Genomic DNA, 26,631 nt, shown 5'->3' on the forward strand with positions numbered 1-26,631 from the left:
AAACTAGGGGGCGTAGTCTCAGGATAAGGGGTCGGCCATTTAAGATTGAGATGAGGAGGAATTTCTTCACTCGGGGTTGTGAATCTTTGGAATTCCCTACCCCAGAGGGCTGTGGATGCTGAGTTGTTGAATATGTTCAAGGCTGAGATCAATAGATTTTTGGACTCTGGGGAAGCTAAAGGATATGGGGATCAGGCAGGAAAGTGGAGTTGAGGTTGAAGATGAGCCATGGTCTTATTGAATGGCGGAGCAGGCTCAAGAGACCGTGTGGCCTACCCCTGCTCCTATTTCTTATGTTTACACAAGCTTACAGCACGAAGTGGCCCCTGATTCGGCTCAAAATGGGCCTCAATTAGGCTTGAATTGGCACGAGATCGGCAGTCTCACTCAGAGGGGCCACAGGTAGCGAGAGTGGAAAACATAAAAATGGGCACACTTCCCATGGCTAGAGCTGAGGCACCTCATTAAGGCCAAGTAGAAAGAACTTTACATTGCATCTAACCATGCTATCCCTAACCTGAAAGTGTTTGATGCTTTCACTGGATGCAAGTGGAAAGCGTCCCATTTCATCCGCATTAACATCCAACACTTGAATAGTACAGTTTTAAAAAAAAGCAAAATGAAATATATTAGCACCATTGTTGGAAATCACTCAGTTAAAGGGATACAACCACCAGCATTGAAAATTGTTTAGCACTGCTTTTTGGTGACATTCTTTGATCAAGCTTTCGGTTACCTGTCCTAATATCTCCTTAAATCAAAAGCAAAAAACTGCAGATGCTGGAAATCTGAAATGAAAACAGAAAATGTTACTAAATGTCAGTGTTCAGAGAGACTTGGGTGTCCTTGTACAAGAAACACAAAAAGTTAGTATGCAGGTACAGCAAGTAATTAGGAAAGCAAATGGCATGTTGACCTTTATTGCAAGAGGGTTGGAGTAAAAGAGTAAGGAAGTCTTACCACAGTTGTACAGGGCTTCAGTGAGACCTCACCTGGAGTACTGAGTAGAGTTTTGGTCTCCTTATCTGAGGAACAGCACCTCATCTTTTGTTTAGGCACTTTACGATCTTCCGGACTCAACATTGATTTCAATAACTTTAGATCATAACCACTGCTCCCATTTTTTCAGACAGCAGGTGCTGGTAATGATTCTGATGTTGCCATTTACAGTTCCTCTAGACCCATCTTTTGTTTCTTTACTTGTCCCATTACCACCCTCCTTGCCTTGCACCATCATCCCTTTTGTCATTTAATCACTCCTGCCCTCCACCTTATCAGAGACCTTCCCTTTCGTTCTTTCCTCCCCTCCACCCTCCCCTTTGGCTGGCTCTGTACCTTCTTCCAGTTCTGACAAAATGTCATCGACCTGAAACGTTAACTCTGTTTTTTTCTCCACAGCCTGACTTGCTAAGTATTTCCAGCATTTTGTTTTATTTCTAATATCTCCTTATGTGGCTCGGTATCAAATTTTGTTTGATAATCGCTCTTGTGAAGTGCCATGGGACGTTTTACGATGTTAAAGGCGCTATATAAATGCAAGTTGTTGTTGTTCTGGTTGATTTCATTAAATGATTAGGCTACCATGGATACTGTATCTAATGTATAAATTTCATTGGTGGATACTAAGGCAGTGATAAAACTGTTTTCAGAGAAAACTGTTTCAGGTTCAAACCCTAATCTGAATTCTCCCAGAAAATACCACAAAGGCCCTTTTACCCCAGATATTAGATCAATGTTTCTTGATGTCTAGAATCTCAATAAACAGGTTGTGGTACTACTGTAAACTTTTCCATCAGTGACATGTCAAAGGTAAAAACTTGACACCAAAATAAAACTCTTAGATGTTTTAAATTCTATAGACACAATGGAAGTTTCATGTCCTTCATTTTCAAAGTCATGCATCCTCCAGAGATGATACATTTTGGTTATATCCAACAACTAGAAGAGATCTGTTGATTTCCACAAGATTTGCACCTGTAGACTTTGTTGGACCAAGGTGTATTAAGTCATATGTATTATCTTTTAACAATCGATGATAAATAGAGGCTTTGAATTGAATTGTATTGTAGGCGCGATTACTGGGGCGTTTGTGGGTTCTAATATAATTGCTGGTTAATAGAAAAAATAATTTGGTACATGAAAGGCATGAGGCACAATAAAAGGTTTTACTGGTTGCTCCTGGATCAATAGTTTAGCCTTGCTGTTCTCAACAAGATATGAAAATAATTCAACAGTTAATGCTTGGCTTTAAAACTGCAGTATGGCTGTGAACGAAAACTATGAAATCCAGGGAGAGGCAAGTAAAACTGTGTGTGGTCAAAAAGTCGATGACTGATAAATGGTCCGAAATAACCCCCACATACGACACATTGACTATATTTTGCACACTAGTGTGCAGTAATAATGGCACATGCAGCAACCAATTTGTACACAGCAAGGTCCCACAAACACCAATGAAGTAAGTGGCCAGGCAATCTGTTTTTAGTGGTGTACCAACCTATATTCTTACTCCATTTAGCACTTTATAGACCTATATAAAGTCCACTCTTCTTTCAAGGTTGAAAATTGTTTATTGTAAACAATTTTACAACACCAAGTTATAGTCCAGCAATTTTATTTTAAATTTACAAATTTTATTTTAAATTTACAAAATTGTTTAGTAAGCTCTCAACACTGATACCTCAACCAGAGGAAATACTCTTTCCCTATTCACTATCAAAACCTTTCACAATTTTAACCCTCCCCCCACCTACATGTCTCCTCTCACCTTCCACTGCTTCAGTGGAAATAATCCCAGTAAGTCAAATATCTCCAGTTAGTTATAGTTTCCTCAACCTTCAATCAATTCTTTCACCCAAAAAATATTTCCAGCTTCCTCCTAAATTTGCCAACACGATTAATTTTGTCTATAATTTACAAAAACATATATATTGCGTATCACATAAGATCATGTAAAATCACTGCAAAACTCTCTCCATATTTAATTGTTTGTTTCCACCAAAAAAGTGTGGAATACCATCATGTGCTGACACTGCCAGACCAACTGGTAATGAAAGCTCTGTCCGCTTTAGTTGTGCTGTAAATATGAATGTTGAAATCAGTTTCCTGGCTACTGAATTAAATTGTTAGTTCTGTGGCTTGTTTCCTCTGATTTTCTTTCTTTCAAGCAAAACTGAGGATTGCAGGAAAGTAATCACACTGCTGAAGCTTGCTGCTCTCTGCTTTGTGTCAGTCGGTGCAATGAAAGATACTAACAAATTAGGCCAGAATTTTGTCAAAATAACGGTGAGGCTAATGGCGCCCGCTGCATTTTATGCACAAATGGTACAGCAACTTTAGGCGAGGGGCAGATGCACGGTCAAACACGAATATCCAAAAGTCGCTGTCAGAGATGCGCAACTCCACCGTTAGCTTTGTGAAAACGGCATCTCGCTGTCTGCCTCACCATTGAAACGCATGGAATGGCGTGAAGTTGCTGTATTTGTGCAGTGGATACGAACTAAACTCGCCACAGAAAGTTAAGTCTTGTCTATTTCAATCTAAGCACCCTTTTAACGGTGTGATAAGTGTTAATTACTGCCAGTCAACCACTCTGGCACTGAAAATTAATAGCAAGTCTGGAGTCTCGTTCCTTCAGGTTTTAATCGTTGTTGGCGATTTTAAAAATATAATTTTTAAAAAACTTTTCCTTTCTAACTCCTCTCTCTCAATCCAATCTTTTTTTTCCCTCTCTTTATTTCTCTTTCTGTACCTGATTTGACATTAAATTCACCCACCCTAATTTACACTTCCTTCTCAGTCCTTGTGCTGTAAATTTCACAATCCTTCAATCTGATTGGTTAAGAAGAAGGATACCCTGTTGCTTGTCCTGTCTCCCTCGCTGCGGCGTTATCAGCTCACATTCTCAGCAACTTGCCATGCGAAAAATGTAAAAACCTAAACGGGCAAGGCCAAGTCTAACTAACGGCAGACGCCATTAGATCCCCTGCCACAGCTAATGAAAGCCAATACATAGGGCCATAATCGAAATGCTGAGTGCGTGGGAAAGTGTGCAAGAATGAGATCTCACAAACTTCATCTTTATAATGCATTAGCTGAGAATGAGCCACATAGTTACAGATGTAATGCAATATTGTGGGATGCAGGTTCAAATTTAACTGCACAGAAGTCAAGAGTGCTGTTAACAGGATTTCAGAAAAATGTAATGGTGGGCGTGTGAAATTTTCATACCGTGTCCACTTAATCGAAAAACAGTTGTGCGCTTAGAGCTTTTATCCTTTTATTTTTTTCTATTCATTCTCGGGACGTGGGCGTTGCTGACAAAGCCGTCCTTTATTGCCCACCCCTAGCTGCACTTGAGAAGGTGATGGTGGGCTGCCTTGTGAAGGTACTCCCACACTGCTGATAGGTGGGGAATTCCACAATTTTGATCCAGCGACAATGAGTCATAGAATGATACAGCATAGAAAGAGGCCATTCAGCCCATCGTGCCTCTTTGAAAGAGCTATCCAATTAGTCCCACTCCCCTGCTCTTTCCCCATAGCCTTGCAAACTTTTCCACTTCAAATATTTATCCAATTCCCTTTTGAAAGTTATTGAATCTGCTTCCACCATTCTTTCAGGCAGTGCATTCCAAATCATAACCACTCGCTGCATAAAAAAGTTTTTCCTCATGTCACTTCTGGTTCTTTTGCCAATCACGTTAAATCTGTGTCCTCTGGTTACCAACCCTTCTGCCACTGGAAACAATTTCTCCTTATTTGCTCGACCAAAACCCTTCATGATTTTGAACACCTCGATCAAATCTCTGCTCTAAGGAGAACAGCCCCAGTTTCTCCATGTAACTAAAGTCCCTCATCCCCGGTACCATTCTAGTAAATCACCTCTGCACCCTCTCTAAGGCCTTGACATCCTTCCTAAAGTGTAGTGCCCAGAATTCACCGCAATACTCCAGCTGGGGCCAAACCAATGTTTTAACCACGAAGAAGCAGTTAACCTAGATTTTTATTTCAGGTTAAACTAGCAGAAGCAGAACTGGGGAACACGTGTTCAAGCTTGGTAAAGGTAACTTTATGACTGATATCAGGAAATTTTTCTTTGCATGAAGCATGATCAACATGTAGAATAAATTTGCAGAAAGGAGGAAAAGATCCTGGAATCATTCAAGAAAACAGTGGGGGTGCTACAATTGTCTGGATGGACAAACTAAGATGAATGGAATAGGCTTACACATTTGTAATTATCTTGTAATCTTGTGACTCAGGCTTCTCAAATTTAAAGAAAAACATCTATGAACAATGTTACTTGATCATAGTGTCGTATTGATTGGAGTCACGAGAAAAGTTATGAATCAAACCATTCTATGACCCTGTATAGAGAAGGACTAGGAACAATGGTGAGTGATCCACAATGAGGAAATAGAAAAATTAGATCACGTGGGAAGCGTTAGCACAGGTTAAACCACTGGTTGAAAATCATACAAGCTAGGTTGAGAAGCAATGTAGTGCATGGGAGCTCTGATGCATTATTCCACGTAGTGGTTTGCACCCATTGTCTTAAACTGCTGATCTTAGTCACACTCTCATGGGGTGGTACCACACACAGGTCAGATACTTCCTCACAGAGAGAGAGAGAGAGAGATAAATCAAAAGGGGGAGTGATGCATGGGGTAATCTCACCCTCCTCCTGAGTTTCAGAGCAGCTTTAATGGAGGACTCGGAATATGCCGAGCCACCACAACCCCCCCACCCACCTTTACATTTTGGCTGAGGAAGGGGAAAGCCCCCGAAAGCTTGTGGGATTAAAAATAAAATCGTTGGACTATAACTTGGTGTTGTAAAATTGTTTACAATTGTTAACCCCAGTCCATCACCGGCATCTCCACATCATGGGAGACCCAAGGCAGAGGAACAAAATACATAATGCAACTCCTCTTTTCTTAATCAACAAAAGGGCAAACTGAAGGTAAATTTAAATGAAAATAGCCAGGTAGTTGGAGTTTTTTTTCTTTAATGAATAAAATTAAGCAAATAAATATTAAAATATTTAATGAGCACCTATGTTTTTGCACTGAACTAATCACTGGGAAATTTGCATAGTACAACAGCTCCATTCTCTGGCAGCAAATGGCATGACGTGAACAAATATATCCTGGTTTTGTACGCCACAAACAGATTTGGTTAAGATTCCACCGCTGCATTTCTCGTACTTGATTACTGTGGCAAAACTTATTACTTTTGGGGTTGAGATCAGATTCAGCCAGATCTGTCATTCAGTGTGAAAGGTTCATGTTAGCCTTTAGCTTAGCTGTAAATACAATAATCCCACACTGTTGAGTTACAGATAACCCTTGCTTAGTATTGTAATACCAGAAGCTATGCTATCCCCCAGTATCATTCAGCATCACTACTTGTCAAATCAATCACAGATGCCAAACATTTCTTGCTGGTCTCCTTTATACCAAACAAGCAAAGGGGAAACAAATATGTTAAAACATGATACATGGTCAGTAAACCACTCAGAATTTGCTCTAATACATTATGCCACCACCTCAACCCATTAATGTGATCCTGTGCTGTAACACATTGCAGACTTAAAATCCGGCTCTTTCAATATTAGGTCAATTATTTTAAATGGCTTGGCATCTCTTAAGTAGTGCTGCACCACTATTCAGGAAGCCCCAATTTCAAAGTGTACATCTTATCTAATAATAGTGATTTTAGTCAGAGTCCTACAGAATAGGCTACAGTAATGAAAGTACATTACAAAATTGGATAAAGTAAATTATGACTACATAATTACATCTCTCATCTCAGCCTCACACAACATTTTACAACATAATTCAAGTACTGGCACTATCAAAATAATAATTTTAGTCTGCATATCTCAGAAAATAGGGATATTGGTGCAATGTAATGTAGTCAGTATTGATGACTAAAGAATTTATTGTGATGTGCTCATGGTGTAATGACCATAGAGAGCTGGTGGTGCAGTGGATTAGACACCTGAATTTAGCCCAGACCAGTGGGATGAAAGTCTCCTTAGTGGCTGCTTCATAAGGAGGAAAAACATAGTTAAACAGTTGTTGAAGTGGATTGAAAACTGGCTGCATCAAGGGAGACAGAGAGGGTGGTCAATCATGGAGCTGCATCAGAGTGGTGGGAGTGACTAGTGGGGTAGCCCAAGGATCTGTGCTTGGACCTTTGCAATTGGCATTGTATATCCAGGGTTTGGAAGTGGAGATAGAGACAAAGCTGTCAAAATTTGCCAATGAACCAAAATAAGGGGGCTTGCAAACAATCAAAAGCAGGCTGATCAGATGCTGAGCTATGGTGGAAAATCCTGCAATATAACTATAGGTAGAAAACTAATCATATCTTTTGCATCTAATACTTTCTGCCAGACAAGCATTTAAAGATAGGAACCCATTTAATATCTTTTACTGGCTGTAATGATTCGGAGTCCTGACTCATCCAAAAGGAATTTGAATTCAGATCTTTAGATTTTTCCTGATTCGTCAAGCTCCACCTAAGGATGATTGTTGTCATATCATCCTGAAAAGCTTTCATCTCAAGAAGGAGTCACCAATACATCCTGAGAAATGGTATGGTACACTGAAAAAAACTACGCAACAAAAATAAAAATTGCTGGCACTGCATCTAAATTCAAGACAAAGGTCCCACCTAATATATTAATCTATGTTTCAGATGTTGATTGATCCACCATGAGTTTCCAATACTTTCTATTTGGTTTCTTATTTTCAGTAGCTACAGTTTTCTTTCTAATTTTGATTTTAGTGGATGGAAAGCCAATATTACACACCACCCATGTATATACTATAAGTAACACAAGTCTCAAATGATATCCCACTATCTGGGCATCTTGAATTAAGACAAAACATTTTAGCAAATATGTACAGAAAAATCATTGCATCCAAAAATGCTTCACAATATCAAATGCCTGACCTGTCAAATATTTGAGCTAGAGTATGAAGTCTGTTGACTTGATGCAGTGCATTGAAGCAAATGAGCTTTGGGAGATGCTTACGATTGATCTTATAGACCCATTTGCAGTGAGTTCTCAGAGCAATCTACATCTGTTAATCTTTCTTCACTGTTAAACAAAATGGGTTCAATTTTTCTTCAATAAGGAAGCCTCCTGACGTGGTTGCCAAACATCTAGCAAGTCATATCTTTCTCCAGTGGAGAACAGCACAATACAAAACTGCATGATCAAGAAATACATTTTGTGAGCCTTGGCCCATGTGCATCATGACCAGAGATTTAATTCAGAACTTGACTTCAGTGAAGTTGCCCAGGTCAGTTTTATAGAGTGGGTGAATAAAATACTGCATGGTATGATGAGCTTCTATATTAAAGGTGAACGCAGGAAGTGGACTGAGCACTTACATGAATTACACTCTACCACCAACACCAAAGTCCAGCAAGTAATAGATTTGGACCAACTGGAGTCAGCAAGACCACCAGAGAGTCTTATGACCGCAATCTTCATGCAAAGAGCGCAACACTTTACATTGATTGCTTGGACCAAGAGCCATGATCAGGTCAATCAAGAGGTGACCATGAGCAAATAGATCAGTCGGTGATATAGATTTGGCTTATCAAAAGTCATCACATGGAGTATCATCCACGACACTCACTTTGGATAAGAGCATGTCCTCTAGTGCTGTAGGTGGGTTTCCAATTACCTTAGTCCCTTGATGCACAAGACAGTTCTTAATTGTATGCCTAATGGTAGATTTTTTTCCCTTTGCCAATTTTGTCTCCTCCCTTTCTTTTCTCTCCTGAAATTGTGGCTTCCATGCTGAGTTATACTTCTATGGATGACAGGTGTCCTCTGGTACCTCAACAAGTGACTTTATTCATTAACAAGCCTTGCCTGTGAATGCAGGCTATTCAACTGTGTGGGAGGGTGCCGAGTCGGTTTAAGGCATCACTGGGCTTAGGGCACAATTAACGTTACAACGTGGTGATGTCACCGTATCACATCAATCATTCATAGATATCAAAGTATCGTAGTCCATTCACGCATGTGTGGACAATGGGATTTCATTCCAGGAGTGGAGTGGCAGGGATAGGTTGCTGGGGCCCACTGCGATGTCAAAGTGCTTTAACAAGATCGCTGAAGTTGTCTTACTATCTTTTTTAAACCATCTGTGAGCTCTGCATACACCAGCTGATTGAATCATTTGTAACTAGTTGCTATGAGTTTGTCAAGGTCAGGAACATCGTTCACCTGAGGAAGGAGGTAGCCTCCGAAAGCTTGTGAATTTAAAATAAAATTGCTGGACTATAACTTGGTGTTGTAAAATTGTTTACAATTGTCAACCCCAGTCCATCACCGGCATCTCCACATCAGGAAAACAGTAGTGCAGCGTGTTAGAGCCCAAGGCTACTTGAATGAGAAGTATCCACACTTCCTGAAACACTGAACTTCTGATCTCAGCTGGGTTGCACAAGGTGGCATTGAGATGAAGTGAAGTGCCATTGTGCAAGGAAAGAAGGGCGAGCAAAATAAAGGAAAATCCTAAGATGTTTTATAAGTATATTAAGGGTAAGAGGATGACTAGGGAAAAAATAGGGCCCATTAGAGACAAAAATGGCAATGTGTGTGTGGAGCCGGCAGATGTAGGAGGAGTTCTAAATGAATTTTTTGCATCTGTTTTCACTATGGAGAAGGACGATGTAGACATAGAAATATGGCAGGGGGACTGTGATATACTCGAACATATTAACATCGAGTGGGAGGAGGTATTGGCGGTTTTAGCAGGCCTAAAAATGGATAAATCCCCAGGCCCGGACGAAATGTATCCCAGGCTACTGTGTGAGGCAAAGGAGGAGATTGCGGGGGCTCTGACACATATATTCAGAACCTCTCTGGCCACAGGGGATGTGCCAGAGGACTGGAGAACCGCTAATGTAATACCATTATTCAAGAAGGGGAGTAGGGAAAAACCGGGGAACTACAGGCCAGTGAGCCTAACATCAGTGGTAGGAAAATTATTGGAAAAAATTCTGAAGGACAAAATTAGTCTCCACTTGGAGAAGCAAGGATTAATCAGGGATAGTCAACATGGCTTTGTCAAGGGAAGATCATGTCTGACTAATTTGATTGAATTTTTTGAGGGGGTGACGAGGCGTGTGGATGAGGGTAACGCAGTGGATGTGGTATACATGGATTTCAGTAAGGCCTTCGATAAAGTCCCCCACAGGAGACTGGTCAAGAAGGTACAAGCCCATGGAATCCAGGGTGCCTTGGCACTTTGGATACAAAACTGGCTTAGTGGCAGAAGGCAGAGGGTGATGGTCGAAGGTTGTTTTTGTGACTGGAAGCCTGTGGCCAGTGGGGTACCACAGGGATCGGTGCTGGGTCCCTTGCTGTTTGTGGTCTACATTAATGACTTGGATATGAATGTAAAAGGTATGATCAGTAAGTTCGCTGATGATACAAAGATTGGTAGGGTGGTAAATAGTGAGGAGGATAGCCTCAGTCTGCAGGACGATATAGATGGGTTGGTCAGATGGGCGGAACAGTGGCAAATGGAATTTAACCCGGAAAAGTGCGAGGTGATGCACTTTGGAGGGACTAACAAGGCAAGGGAATACACAATGAATGGGAGGACCCTAGGCAAGACAGAGGGTCAGAGGGATCTTGGTGTGCAAGTTCACAGATCCCTGAAGGCGGCGGAACAGGTAGATAAGGTGGTAAAGAAGGCATATGGGATACTTGCCTTTATTAGCCGAGGCATAGAATATAAGAGCAAGGAGGTTATGATGGAGCTGTATAAAACACTGGTTAGGCCACAGCTGGAGTACTGTGTGCAGTTCTGGTCGCCACACTACAGGAAGGATGTGATCGCTTTGGAGAGGGTGCAGAGGAGATTCACCAGGATGTTACCAGGGCTGGAGCGCTTCAGCTATGAAGAGAGACTGGGAAGATTGGGTTTGTTTTCCTTGGAGCAGAGGAGGCTGAGGGGGGACATGATTGAGGTGTACAAAATTATGAGGGGCACAGATAGGATGGATACTAAGGAGCTTTTTCCCTTCGTTGAGGGTTCTATAACAAGGGGACATAGATTCAAGGTAAAAGGCGGGAGGTTTAGAGGGGATTTGAGAAAGAACTTTTTCACCCGGAGGGTGGTTGGAGTCTGGAACTCACTGCCTGAAAGGGTTGTGGAGGCAGGAACCCTCACAACATTCAAGAAGCATTTGGATGAGCACTTGAAATGCCATAGCATACAAGGCTACGGACCAAATGCTGGAATATGGGATTAGACAGGGCTGATGGCCGGCGCAGACACGATGGGCCAAAGGGCCTCTATCCGTGCTGTATGACTCTATGACTCTATGACTCTAAAAGAATCATAGTCACCACAAGTCATTCTCACACACACCTTCTGCCAGCAGTGTAAGAGACTGGAGAAATTTTAGAACTGAGATTTGTGATCAAAAGGTAGATCACAATCCATATTATAGAATCAGAAAAATTAAAACACAGAAGGAGGCCATTTGGCCCACTGTGTCTGTGCTGATGTTATCTCTTCAACTGGCACTATCTACCTCGATCCAATTTCTCTGCCACATCCCCGCATCCTTTTAAAATACTTATCCAATTCACTTTTCAATAATGCTGTTGTCTCCGTCTCAACAGCAACTGACAGTGAAGTATTCTGTGTTCCAATAACCCTTGTATAAAAAACATTTCTTCTAACTTTCCCCTTCATTCTCCTTAATAATCCTCTGTCCATAATAACAACTCAACCTAGAAATTGTACTCAGCACCTTCCCAGTCTGTATGCCAACCAGAGGAAACAATCTTTCACTATTTATCCTTTCAAAACATTTCATAATCTTGAAAATCTCTGTTAGATCCCTCTTAGGCTCCCTGTTCCAGTTAACAAAATACAATGTTTCAAGCCTTTCTTTGGAAATGTAACCTCTAATTTCTGGTTCCATTCTAATGAATCTTCAAGGTGCCCTTTCCATGGCTCCAATGTCCTTCCTTTAATGGGATGCCTAAAACTGCATGAACTCTGGCCTGGCCTAACAATGTCTTCTGTGCTTTTGTAATGAAAGAGAAAGCGAAGAAAGAGAGAGAACACAAAAGCATATTTTTCTTTTATTATATAAAACCTAGAGTCTCGTTCACCCTTTTTATGACCTTTTGTGTTGTATTTATTTTAATAGAGATACCACTTTTAAACCTGTATGAGTAAATCTTACTCCAAAAAAGCCAGACTGGGCAGGTCTCAAAGCACTGCTAAGATCAACTCAACCTCGAAATTGTACTCAGCACCTTCCCAGTCTGTATGCCTGCAGAGTCTTGAATCAGGTTGCCTTCCTGTCCTCCCAGCCACAAATGGCCCTTGGTCTCAAACCCAGGAAAGGGGGAGAATTGAAGATACATTAAAAATCTGGCAAAATATATTCCACACAAGATTTTATGCATATTTTAATTATCTGGGGTGGAGCCCTGCACAAAGGAAAACATGGGAGTCAAAAACGAGAAAATAAAAAAGTTTAATTGGACAATTAACAAATGGAACTTTCAAGTTATCCAATTGAGTCTTACTTTCCAGAAAGGATATAATAGAACCATAGAAAAGACACAGCACAGAAAGGGGCCATTCGGCCCATCACGTCCGCGTCGGCTCGAAGAATAACCAGGTGCCCATTCTAATCCCACCTTCCAGCACCCAGTCCATAGCCCTGTAGCTTACAGCACTTTAGGGTGCAGGTCCAGGTACTTTGTTTTTTAAAAAAAAGAGCGTTGAGGGTCTCTGCCTCTACCACCATCACCCTCTGGGTAAAATTTTTTTCCCTCATGTCCCCTCTAATCCTTCCGCCAATCAGCTTGAATCTATGTCCTTTAGTTCTTGAACTCTCCACTAGGGGAAACAGGTACTTCCCGTCTACTCTATCTGGGCCCCTCAGTTTTGTACACCTCAATCAAGTCACCACTCAGCCTCCTCTGCTCCAAGGAAAACAATCCCAGTTTATCCAATCTCTCCTCATTGCTGCAAATTTCAATGCCTGGCAACATTCTTGTAAATCTTCTCTGCACTCTCTCCAGAGCAACAATTACATCCTTCCAGTAATGTGATGACCAGAACTGCACACAATACTCCAGCTGTAGCCTTACCAGTGTTTTATACAGATCCATCATTACATCCCTGTTTTTGTATTCCATACCTCTGCTAATAACAGAGAGCATTCCGTATGCCTTCTTCACAACTTTATCTACCTGTACTGCCACCTTCAGGGACCTGTGCACATGCACTCCAAGGTCTCTCACTTCCTCTACCCCTCTCAATATATTCTCGTTTATTGCGTATTCCCTTTTACTGTTTGCCCTCCTTAAGTGCATTATCTCACACTTCTCTGGGTTGAACTCCATTTGCCACTTTTCCGCCCACTCCACCAACCCATTGATATCTTCTTGGAGTCTACAGTAATCCTCTTCACTATCAACGACACGGCCAATTTTTGTGTCATCTGCAAATTTGCCAATCATGCCCCCTACATTCAAGTCCAAATCATTAAAATGTACCACAAACAGCAAGGGACCTAACACTGAGCCCTGTGGCACACCACTGGAAATGGATTTCCATTCACAAAGACATCCATCGACTTTTACCCTTTGTTTCCTGTTACTGAGCCAATTTTGGATCCAATTCATCACATTTCCCTGTATCCAATGGGCTTTTACCTTTCTGACCAGTCTGCCATGTGGGAACTTGTCAAATGCCTTACTAAAATCCATGTAGACAACATCCACTGCACTACCCTCATCAATTCTCCTTGTCACTTCCTCAAAGAATTCAATCAGATTTGTAAGGCATGCCCTTCCCTGAACAAATCCATGCTGACTATCCCTGATTAAACCATGCCTTTCCAAGTGACAGTTTATCCTATCTCTCAGTATTGATTCTAATAGTTTGCCCACCATCAAGGTAAGACTGACCGGCCTATAATTGTTTGGCCGTTCCCTTGTACTCTTTTTAAACAATGGTACTACGTTTGCAGTCTTCCAGTCCTCCGGTACCTCCCCTGTATCTAGTGAGGATTGGAAAATGATCCTCAGAGCATCCGCTGTTTCCTCCCTGGTTTCCTTCAATAGCCTAGGAAACAATCCATCCGGCCCTGGGTGACTTATCAATTTTCAAGGATTCCAGTCCCTCTCGTATTTCCTCTCTCGTTATGTTTACCTTATCCAATATTTCACACCTCTCCTCTTTAACTACTACGTCCAGATCATCCCTTTCCTTTGTGAATACGGAGACAAAATATTCATTTAAAACCCTACCCACATCCTCTGCTTCTACACACAAGTTACCCTTATCATCCCTGATAGGTCCCACCTTTTCCTTAGCTATATCCTCTTGTTCTTAATGTACTGATAAAACATCTTTGGGTTTTCTTTAATCTTACTCGCTAATATTTTTTCATGCCCTCTCTGCTTTCCTTATTTCCTTTTTTACATCATCCCTGTACTTTCTATACTCCTCTAGGCTTTCTGCAGTATTTAGTTTTCTGTGACAGTCATATGCTTTCTTTTTCTGCTTTATCTTGCCCCGTATACTTCTAGACAACCAGGGGGCTCTAAATTTGGCAGTGCCACCCTTTTTCTTTGAGGGGACGTGTCTGCATTGTACCAGTAGAATTTCACTTTTTAGTGCCTCCCAATGGCTTGCCACTGATTTCTCATCTATATATAATAAGGATATAATATGCATCTGTGAACTTTCAATAACCCACTTAATGGAATTCAAACGGTAAGCCTTCAACTTAATACCGACATAAAATCACAGTCCATGCTCAGCTCACACACAATTTTCACCTTTTAAACTTAACTTTAATAGTTAAAGAGATTTGCTGAATTTGGTAAAGTAATTCCACAAATACTAGCACTGCTGAGAGAAGCTGCAATTTTGTTGCACCATAGTGCACTGATGAGTTTATGTTAGTTATTTTGGGGTTGGTAAGGGGGTGAAAGTTAAAGTGTGTAGCATACAAGTTTAACATATCGACTTTCAACATCACCTAATTGGAAATACTTCTCTGGTCACTGTGTGTAGGGACATTAACATGTTCCTTTTAAAATATAAATGTGAATGTATCCTTAACCATACAATAGCATCAAAGAATATACATGAACATTCACCTATATGCACGATAGCTACAGAAAATCCAAAACTCTGCTGCCCGTATCCGAACTCACATCACGTCCCATCACCCCTGTGCTCGCTACACTGGCTCCCAGTTCCCTAACACCTCTATTTTAAAATTGTCTTCCTCGTGTTCCCTCCAGTGCCTCGCCCATCCCTATCTCTGTAATGTCCTCCAGCCCTTCAACCCTCCGAGAAGTCTGCATTCAACCAACTCTGGCCTCTGGTCCATCCCACACGTTCTTCATCCCACCATTGGCAGCCGTGTCTTCAGTCGACTAAGCCCTAAACTCTGGAATTCCCTCCCTAAACCTCTCCACCTCTCTCTCCTCCTTAAAACCCACCTCTTTGACCAAGCTTTTGGTCACCTATCCTAATATCTCTGTGGCTCAATGTCAAATTTTATTTGATAACGCTCCTGTGAAATTTTACTATGTTAAAGGCGCTACATAAATGTAAGTTGTTCTTGTTGCTCTTCTTTGAATGATGTCATAGGATTTTTAACATCCGCCTAAACTAATGGAGACAGACAGAAGCTCAGTTTAACATCTCATTCAAAATATAGCACCTCTGACAATGCAGGATAACTTTGCATAGTCCCAACAGTCTTAATCAGATTAGATTATGGAAACGTAGCATAAAATAGCGCAAGTCAAGAATAATGTTCTCACTTTCATTATCTAAGGGCGGCAGGGAAAAGCCTGGGAACTACAGACCGGTGAGCCTGACATCTGTAGTGGGTAAGTTGTTAGAGGGTATTCTGAGAGACAGGCAGTTGGAGAGGCAGGGACTGATTAGGAACAGTCAGCATGGTTTTGTGAGAGGAAAATCATGTCTCACGAATTTGATTGAGTGTTTTGAAGGGGTAACCAAGAAGATAGATGAGGGCTGTGCAGTAGACGTGGTCTACATGGACTTTAGCAAAGCTTTTGACAAGGTACCGCATGGTAGGTTGTTACATAAGGTTAAATCTCACGGGATCCAAGGTGAGGTAGCCAATTGGATACAAAATTGGATTGACGACAGAAGACAGAGGGGGGTTGTTGAGGGTTGTTTTTCAAACTGGAGGCCTGTGACCAGCGGTGTGCCTCAGGGATCGGTGCTGGGTCCGCTGTTATTTGTTATTTATATTAATGATTTGGATGAGAATTTAGGAGGCATGGTTAGTAAGTTTGCAGATGACACCAAGATTGGTGGCATTGTGGACAGTGAAGAAGGTTATCTAGGATTGCAACGGGATCTTGATAAATTGGGCCAGTGGGCCGATGAATGGCAGATGGAGTTTAATTTAGATAAATGTGAGGTGATGCATTTTGGTAGATTGAATCGGGCCAGGACCTACTCCGTTAATGGTAGGGCGTTGGGGAGAGTTATAGAACAAAGAGATCTAGGAGTACAGGTTTATAGCTCCTTGAAAGTGGAGTCACAGGTCGATAGGGTGGTGAAGAAGGCATTCGGCATGCTTGGTTTCATTGGTCAGAACATTGAATGCAGGAGTTGGGATGTCTTGTTGAAGTTGTACAAGACATTAGTAAGGCCACACTTGGAATACTGTGTACAGTTCTGGTCACGCTATTATAGAAAGGATATTATTAAACTAGAAAGAGTGCAGAAAAGATTTACTAGGATGCTACCGGGACTTGATGGTTTGACTTACAGGGAGAGGTTAGACAGACTGGGACTTTATTCCCTGGAGAGTAGGAGGTTAAGGGGTGATCTTATAGAAGTCTATAAAATAATGAGGGGCATAGATAAGGTCGATAGTCAAAATCTTTTCCCAAAGGTAGGGGAGTCTATAACGAGGGGGCATAGATTTAAGGTGAGAGGGGAGAGATACAAAAGGGTCCAGAGGGGCAATTTTTTCACTCAAAGGGTGGTGAGTGTCTGGAACGAGCTGCCAGAGGCAGTAGTAGAGGCGGGTACAATTTTGTCTTTTAAAAAGCATTTGGACAGTTACATGGGTAAGATGGGTATAGAGGGATATGGGCCAAGTGCAGGCAATTGGGACTAGCTTAGTGGTATAAACTGGGCGACATGGACATGTTGGGCCGAAGGGCCTGTTTCCATGTTGTAAACTTCTATGATTCTATAATATTCTTATTGTCTATCTAGCCCTGTCATTAGAATGTCAGTGAAGTGTTATGGTGGGGATGTAAACCTCTTATTCTACAACAAAAGCAATTTGCATTTATATAGTGTCTTTAACACAGCTAAATGTCCCAAGGTGCTTACTTCCATTTGAACTGTAGAAAAACATCCACAATTATACATTTTTGTGCTTCTGAACTCAGAGCAAAAAAGGTGAAGGGAAAATTCAATGGAGGTGTTCAAAATTATGAAGGGTTTTGATAGTTTCTCTCCATCTACTATGTTTCCACTGGTAGGAGGGTCAATACCCAAAGGACACAGATTTAAAAGCCAGGAAGGAGATGAGGAGAATTGTTTTTACGCAGCGAGTTGTTATGACCTGGAATGCACTGCCTGAAAGGGTGGTGGAAACAGATTCAATAATAACTTTCAAAAGTGAATTTGATATATATCTAAAAAAGGAAAAATTTGCATGGCTACGGGGAAGAAGCAGGGGAGAAGGACTAATTGGATAGCTTTCAAAGAGCCAGCGTAGGCATGACGAGCAGAATGGCCTCCTCCTGTGCTGTATGATTCCATGAACTTGGATTTTGTCTGGAGTGTATTTGAATTACAATCGATTCTACTTATATCAAACCCCGACATAGTGAACAAGCATTTATGGCAGAATAAACCTGGAATTCCAAACCAAAGCACATCTTCCACTTGCATCTTGCAGTTAGCTATACGATCAGCAGCGTGCTACACCATAATTTATCCCTTTCTTCTCTTTGTAATCTACCATCTGATAATAGTGTTGCTATCGTTTCCCCCCACCGACTTGAATTTCTGTCACTACATCTTGATGCTGGATGAATTTAGAGCCTGCCTGTTCCATTCCTGATACAGGCTGTTTGAACTCGCTCCTGTGCCGGACAGCGGAGTGGGCGCTGAACCTAATGCCAGTCCATTGCTCTACTGGCTTGTCTTAGATTTAACATACACTCTGTTCACCAGTACAACAACTTGCATTTATATTGTGCCTTTAATGTAGTAAAACATCCCAGGAGTGTTATCAAACAAAATGTGACACTGAGCAACATAAGAAGATATTAGGACTGGTGACCAAAAGCTTGGTCAAAGAGTTAGGTTTTAAGGAGCATCTTAAAAAGAAGAGAGAGGTAGAGAGGGAAGAGAGAGGTTTAGGGAGGGAATTCGAGAGCTTAGGACCTAGGCAGCTGAAGGCACGGCCACCAAAGGTAGAGAGGTGAAAATCTGGGATACGTAAGAGGCCAGAATTGGAGGAGCTCAGAGATCTCGGAGGGTTGAAGGGCTGGAGGAAGTTAGAGAGATAGGGAGGGGAATTCAGACACATAATTAAACAGGCTCTGCACATTGATTTTAAACTCAGTTGCTCCACAACACCGGTCTCATTAAAGCTGACGACTTCAAAATCAATTAAGAGCCCGCCAGTTTAAACAACAAGAGTGGAGCATACATGCTCTACGATCATCCCAGGATGCAGAGAAACCCAGGACAGAAATGGAGTAATAGAAACCCATAGATCACTCTTTAGGATTATACTGGAGAGACACTTATAATGGATAAATTATCTACATACAGATAAATTTGTTATAAGTGGCATGCATTGTGTATATACTATGGACAAGAATGAGTGTTCATAGGCACTGCTGGTGGAATGAATTAAAAGTGATGATTCCGAGATTCACACAAGCAGCACATTAAACAGTATTAAAGCTTTTAACTCAAATGCTTTTTCTTGTTCCCATAGGCCCAGAAACAACACTATTAGATGATAGATTACAAAGAGAAGAAACAGATTAAAATAAAAGCACCTTTTACACATACCAGGTATCTAAGATGTTATACATTGTATTTACATGGCATTTTAGAATTATATATTAATATCACATTCTCATAGAGCTCGCTGATAAAGATGTTCATGCAAGGACAATATTTTGCCCTGAGGGATCAGGTGAAACAAAAAGGAGTGACAGGCTTGGTGAGATAAGGGATAAGTAGTTGAAGGCATGCATTCCAAGTTATTAATTTAAGGCTTGTCAGACCTATGTCCTTCAGTTACTATACATCCTGCAGTGTTACAAACCACTTTCTATATTGCACAATTTATGATGAGCATCACAACTGCAACTAAACCTGCTTCAGATTTGGGGTTTACATCAGTAGCATCGCCAACACTTATTAATGATTTAGCAATTTCACACAAAGAGTTAATTTGTGGGGATAAAAAGGGGGAAGACACTAGAAAAGTGATCTCTTTCTTTACCTTCTGTCCCGGTGTATCGCGCATATTACAACAGTAACACAGAATCAATAAATTGTTCAAACTGTGACTGTTGGCAATCTCACGTCAAGTGTGAGATCATCTGGAGCTGGTAATCTCGCACAGTTCAGCTTTACACCAAACAACCCAAATCGATACAAACTCAATTTCAAAGCTTATGGCTAGAAAGAAACTAAGCAGGCCAATGGTCTCTTTCTAAACTTAAGTTTCAAAATTGACTTGGAAAATTTTGACTTTTTTTCTGAAAAACACCAATTATCTTGTCAATTTTTTTTCCAGCAATAGAAACCTCACTGGCAGTCAGTTGTCAGGGAGGAGAATCTCTGTGCGTGCACTTAAGTATGCGTATAAGCAGCTCTGTACTGCCTAAGCAGGTAACGGGATAGTTTAACTGCCTCCTTGTAATAATCTAAAAGTGGTACTGGTGTCAAGCTAGTTGTTGCATCATAACTGCACAGCAGGGGAATCAGTAGCTCATCTGAAGCCGAATGGGAGGAATCCCATAAATAAAAACACAAATATTTAGGTAATGGTATCAAGGGATATGGAGCTAAGGCAGGTAAATGTAGTTGAGACACAAATCAGTCATGATCTAATTGAAACGTGGAGCAGGCTCGAGGGGCTAAATGGCCTACTCCTGTTCCTATGTTAAGTCTTTAGCAACCTTGCTTCATTGATGGCAGATACAAGAAGATCTTACCGTATCTAATTTTACAAAGTTTAGATCCCATCTTGGCATTTTACTTCATGTAACTGTATTTTTCCCTCATAACTAGCCTGGTCACCTCTGTTCTGTTTATTAAGGGACTTGTGTTTTTGTGAAACCTTCTTGCTCAGGTTTGGGATAAAATTTATATCTTAGTAGCTCACTCCCCTCAGGAGACATCTGACAGGAAGGTTGAGTTCCAATCCTAACGATCAGTTCTTCAAAAAGAAAGATGCTTCCTGATTTCCTCAACTGTGCCTATAAATGTTCAAAGCTTCTCAAAATCCCCCACCAACCCCAGAAAATTTCTGACTAAAATTTGAGGCAGTTACACAGTATCATCAATATTATGTGGTCTTATCACATCCACCAGCAATGCAGCAAGGTTACTAAAGATTTAGGAACATAGGAACAAGAGTAGGTAATTCAACACCTCGAGCAATTAGATCATGGCTGATCTGTACCTCAACTCCATTTACCTGCCTTAGCTCCATATCCCTTCATACCCTTACCTAGCAAAAATCTATCGATCTCAGTCTTGAAAGCTCCAATTGTTCCAGCATTCACAGACTTTTAGGAGAGAATTCCAGATTTCTACTACCCTTCATGTGAAAAAATGCTTTGTGATTTCCCTCCTAAATGGCCTAACTCTAATTTTATTATGACCCTTGTTCTTGATTCCCCCACCGGAGGAAATTGTTTTTCTGTATCTACCCTATCAAATCCTTTTAACATTTTAAACACCTTGATCAGATCATCCCACAATCTTTTATATCAAGGGAATAAATTCATGCAACTTGTACTCATAATTTAACCTTCTAAGCCCTGGCATCATTCTGAGAGGGCACAAGGAACAAGACCAATTAAAAAAAACAGCATTCCTGAGTTTCCCGCCTCAAGATGGGATACTATGAACTACAAGCATAGGATCTGAATTTTGTTTTTACATCCAACCTGAGACAATACCTCAGATCCCAGGGTGCAGAATAGTTAGGCCAGTTGCACCCAGAACAAAAAAAAACTTATATGACATTGAACAAGGATCACCATGGTTGATAACAGATTGCTTAAAAATGTTGCTGGCAATTGCAATTCTGCAAACTGAGAACAACAGCCAAAGGTTGCTCTATTTTGGAAAACTAATGGGCAACTGGCAGAGCTAAATTTGTGATAAGACAGTAAGCTAATTATATGCGCTGTATGGGAAGGAGGCTTGGATCTGTTCGACACTGCTGCAATCAGTTATGTTGTCCTTTCAGTGAGACCATAATAAAATTGAAAGTTCTACAGAGCTACAAATATTATAGGTTAAGCCTCAGAATGTGGGATGTGTTCAATTGAATCTGAGCTATGATTAGATTACAATTTTTTGTTTAGATCTGTAGCTGAATGGGATGAATCACAGCTCCCAGTAGTAGGTTCACCTCTCTAGGTCCCAGGCTGGCTGATCAGTCAGGAGCGGTGCCCCGGGAGTTCTGCGCACCTGCCTGGCTCAGTTGTCAGATTACAGAGTCTACTACAGAGTGTGGACTTGGTTCCCAGCTTCCACCTCCATCTTGGAGCCAACTCAAACCCAAATACTGCCTACCTCCCTCTCAAGAGGATAATCGCTAGTTAGCTATTAGCCAGGTTTGAGCCCTCGCTAGACAAACAGCAGATGCCAGGAATTTCTCATGAGCAGTGAGCAACAGAATTGACCACTTTAAATTCAATCAAACCTGAACTTTTTAAATTATTGTTGGAACATATGTACCTTAAATAGATTACATTTTGTGGGGTTAAAATTTCACCACACTGAGCTTAAATGCCTCTCATTTCACATCTTTAATAAACAAGACAGGAACAATTCCAATAATTCAAATTTTGAGGTAAGGCAGAGGCCACATCCCAAATATAAAGGTCCACACAAGAATAAGTCAAGTCGCATTCAAATCACGTTTCTTTGTGCTGTGGGCCTCCTATTTTGATGAATACTTTTGGTTTCTACAAAAATTATTAACGTGTAGCTTTAAACCAATATTGGCTTACTATGGCCCTTCGCAACTTGTCTGAGCAACATCTGCTCTGTAGTGACATCTGTAAGTCAGCCAGAGAACTGCAGCACAGGGAAATGTTAACACAATACACTGCTGTACAAACAGAACGTGCTTTATACTTCAAGCGAAGCACCAAAGTTGTGTCAGCTGAACACCCCTGGGTAAGGCAATTGCAGACTGGATGTTGCTTAAAGACTGAACGACTTGTCTTCTGGCTCCGCAATAACTGACTGTTATCTCAGCCGATGTATGCAAAAAAAAAGCAAGCCGCTTGGCAACGTTTCAATTGAATGAACTTTGGAAATCTTTCTTAAAGTTAGACTTTTCTCGTAACAAGACATATTGCCATCGCCTGTAGGCGTGTGACTACAACATGCCAGCGTTTGCATGCATTTCCTCTGTCACATCACTCTCTACTAATTGTGATCACTTGTCGTTCATATTTCAAAACCACCACGTTAGGCTTTAATGGTCGATTGTCACTTGCTCTATGGGCATTTGAAATTGGTTACCTGTGGGTTTTTTTTGGGGCGGCGGCGCTTGTAATAAGTTTGATCCCGGTAGTTTATAGGACTACAGGAGGGCTTGGGAAATTGTATTTACCGTGTCAATGAGCAAGCCTGCACAACAGTGCAGGCTTGCTCATTGACACGGTAAATACAATTGCTTATTAAGCGAGTTCTCATACTCTACAGGAAAACACATCCTGTATAGAGATTGAAAAAAAAGGGAAGCTGGCATTATATAGGGAAACTGCAAGAGAGAGAGAAAGAAAAATCATGAAGGGAACTTAGGAAAAGTGCGCAGTCTACAGGAAAGGTCTAACCAAGAGCTGTGAAATAGTTGAGTTAGACGTGTTGCCATCTTGCTTCATTTTTTAAACCTGAAAACTAAAATAGAACAAGAAAAGGGGACAATATATCATAATCCCCATACTTTTTACATTTTCATGGTATACACTATAAGTGCTTGAGAGTATACATAAAAAAACACCCAGAAAATGCAAAGAGAAATGTGTGATGCACTGGAGAAGTTTAATCAAAATATTGAGGCAGTCTGTTGTTCCCTGGATTTGAAAAAGATCAGGGAGGTTGAAAATTTTGTCCTAACTCAGGACATCACCAGTCCATTTAATTATCTCTCTGAAATTTACATGTACTGGCCCCGCTCTAGGTTTCCTGCAACTTTCCTGTCAGGAAGCAAAATATGGACCACCTGGAGGGTAAAGAGTGGACACTTGTTTGTAACCTCGCGAATGTGGAACTAGGAAGGGACTTGCTCAAAGATAAATAGACAAGTCGACTGAAGAGCTCGGCATCAACGCAACTTGGTGTGATATTACCTGGTTCAGTGAATTCTACTAAAATGGACATCCCCATAAGTTTTCTGTTGTTTCTTAAAAACGACTCATTTGCCAATCTGATGATGTCCCAAGATGTGTTTCTCTAACCATGGTACATTACAGTACCTGGAAATACCATTGCTTGTATTGAGATTTCAATTGATACAGAGTTAATCCTCATTTATTTTTTTTTGGGGGGGGGGGGGAATCTTCACTTTATCCTCGTTGGTCATAATTCAGTGGAATCGCATTTCTCTAACTGGCAAATTCACCCTTCAATTGCTGCCTCGCCTACATTTGCGAGAAGCCAGTCCAGTCAGATCAGAGGGTTCCCAGTAACTACAGCTTCTCACCCGGCTTGCAAGTGGCGAGATCGAAACGGGTAACAGACACCAGCACGCTGTCTGGCCGCAAGTTACTGATGCTAAAATACAGTTTCACTTGGAACACGTTTCTAAAATCACACCGACCGCTCGCTTTCCATTTACAACACAAAAGTTACCGACAAGAAAAAAAAACCCAACTAATTGGATAATTAAGTGTAAAACTATATTATATTTGAATATTGCAGTAAATTCGGGAGTATGACACTGCACGGTAGGGAATAAGAGGCAGCTATGAAACACACACATCACCCTCCCGGTCTGGTATTAGAGTCTCTCACTTTCCAAGTACTGTGTCTCCAACGCTATATAACGAATATATACAATAATCTGCTACCTTCTCTCAATAACACCAGGTCCGTTACGGCACTTTTTAAAATTTGAGGCTCTGTAATAACACAGAAGCTGCACTTACGGGAATAAGCGGTGGTGATGCATATCCACAGGCTGATGGATAGAGAGAGGGCGAGGAAGAGCTTGCTACCAGCGAGCGAGTCCATTTTCAAACAGGACCGAGAGGGTAGAAAGAGAGCGATCAGGACAGTAACTCTCTGCTCCTCACCATGTCAGCGCGCATCTGATATCCTGCTGTTCCTTTCCTTCTTCTTTTCTCCTTTTTCCCCCCCTCCCTCTCTCTCTCTCTCTCTCTTTTGCCTCCTCCTCTTTCTTAACCAGCTGCTCGTTCACGCCATCCCGCCGCTACACGTTCTCCTGCGCCAACCAGTGCATCCGGAATCACGGACGTAAAGCGAAAGATACAGGGAGCTGCTATCGGGGAGTGCAGGGGAGGGGAGGAGAGGAGAGGAGAGGATGGTCCCTGTGTGCGTATTATTCATGTTCCCAGACTGTGCTGGAGGAGGCACAGATGGTCCACACAAATACCTCTCGGAAAGGAACTGCTGTATATTCCGTGCATAGGTTACTTTCTTCTAGTGCTAAATCCACCACTCGTTTAAAAAACGTGAAGTAGGGGGAAAAAACCACTAACGTACAATTTGCTTAAAATCCGCACACAGATTTTTTATGCTTGTTAGCTAAAAGTTTTAACACTAACATTTAAACAATAATTAATCCGAATATTTACTATTCATCATTATTAAATATTTGTTGTAGCACCTTCTCGCCATATACCAAATATCCACTCAGCCCAGCGATGGGTATCGTGAAACTTTCCTGTGACTCCCAATCTATCTCCAATGATTTCTGTTCTATATTAATTAGCCACGCCTTTTCCCTTCGATTTATACATTGTGGCATTGAATGAAAACGTACATCCGCATTAAAAATTACAAAAAATCAGATAACAAGCTAAACTCAGGCAGGCTGAGGAAAAAGTCCCAATTAATAATGACTGTATGGGCCTCTCCTCGCAGTCCGTGTGAATATAACACTCGCATTGAATTTATTATTAATAATCTAGCGCCCAAACAAAACACCAAGATCCCTTTTCAATTCAGCCTGCGAAGCCTTCCGAAGCAGGTATTTTAGATTGCATTCAATTCTGACATTTGAGAGTAATCTTATTCATTTCTTGGGGATGGATTAGTTAAGAGTTTCACCATCGATGCTCATTCATAATAAATGTCCAAAGGCGCTTTCTTCGTTTTTGAAGTGCAGGGACCGTTCTGCAGGTATTTACAACCAATTAAGGGGAGGGAGGAAAGTCGGGCTGAACTGCAATAATTTCACCAGAGAATGCTGAAGCTATCATTGAGAAGGATTGCTGAGAGGGACAGTGCGATTATAGCCAAAGAATATTTAAAGTTGCGTCTTGCTGCAGAATCCTGGGTTAAATCTTTCTGTCAGCAATAAAACAGTCAACCGCTGGTGTTAATTCAGCCTCCTCACACTGTCAGACTCAGTACTGTCTCCAAGACAGTATTTCAACCCTCGTCACTGGGCAGATTTACATAAAATAGAAATTATACAAAATCAAAGTGGGTCGGAATTCTTCGTAACTTTTTTTGTTTAAAAGGCAAGATTTTCTGCTTAAGCTGCGTCGTCGGAAATTTTGCTTTCCTACATTCACAACACAGTCCATGTGCTAATTTAGAGAGATATTTCACATATATGGGCAGCGAGTGTCAAGAAACAGATGCCATTAGGAGAATGTCCATTTGACCAGCGTTCACACAGATATTACGACTGTCCAAAATTATAGTGATCAGTACTTTGCTTTTCGTGAGGTCGGCTCGGAACAATTTGCAATACAACTCTTTAAGAAATCGACTCTGCAAATTCAACCGATTTACTCAAAATGTGTGCCTCATTCTTTATTTTCAATGTGGATTAACAGGCATATTGTTAAACTATTAGATTTCAGGCTGATTGCAGAAATACCGCCAATTTCCGCTCATATAACTGGTATATTAACTGTATATTTAATTAATAAAGTTTTTATTTCCACACTGCAAAATTCAACATCTCATCAACACTCAACCTCCCACCACTCGGTGGGCAGTTCATTTCTTCTTGTAAATACATAAAGTCTAATTAATCAGAGCTAGACATCTGAATAATAAGCGCTTGGAATGAGATGTAACTCCACGGTTAAAAATTAGAGGGGGAACTGGGATAGCTGGGG

At 41.1% G+C, this 26,631-nt stretch overlaps 1 protein-coding gene across 1 annotated transcript in view; it reads right to left on the reverse strand.

The window, feature by feature from the left end:
- Positions 1-24,644, reverse strand: part of LOC137323529 (contactin-associated protein-like 5) — a 930,346-nt gene extending 905,702 nt beyond the window's left edge. The window contains exon 1 of the mRNA XM_067987099.1: positions 24,463-24,644. Coding sequence (XP_067843200.1) covers positions 24,463-24,547 — 85 coding nt within the window. The 5' untranslated portion in view covers positions 24,548-24,644. The remainder of the gene's footprint in view (positions 1-24,462) is intronic.
- Between the last annotated feature and the right edge of the window lie 1,987 nt (positions 24,645-26,631).

Source organism: Heptranchias perlo, chromosome 7 (assembly GCF_035084215.1).
Source record: "Heptranchias perlo isolate sHepPer1 chromosome 7, sHepPer1.hap1, whole genome shotgun sequence".
NCBI lineage: Eukaryota > Metazoa > Chordata > Chondrichthyes > Hexanchiformes > Hexanchidae > Heptranchias > Heptranchias perlo.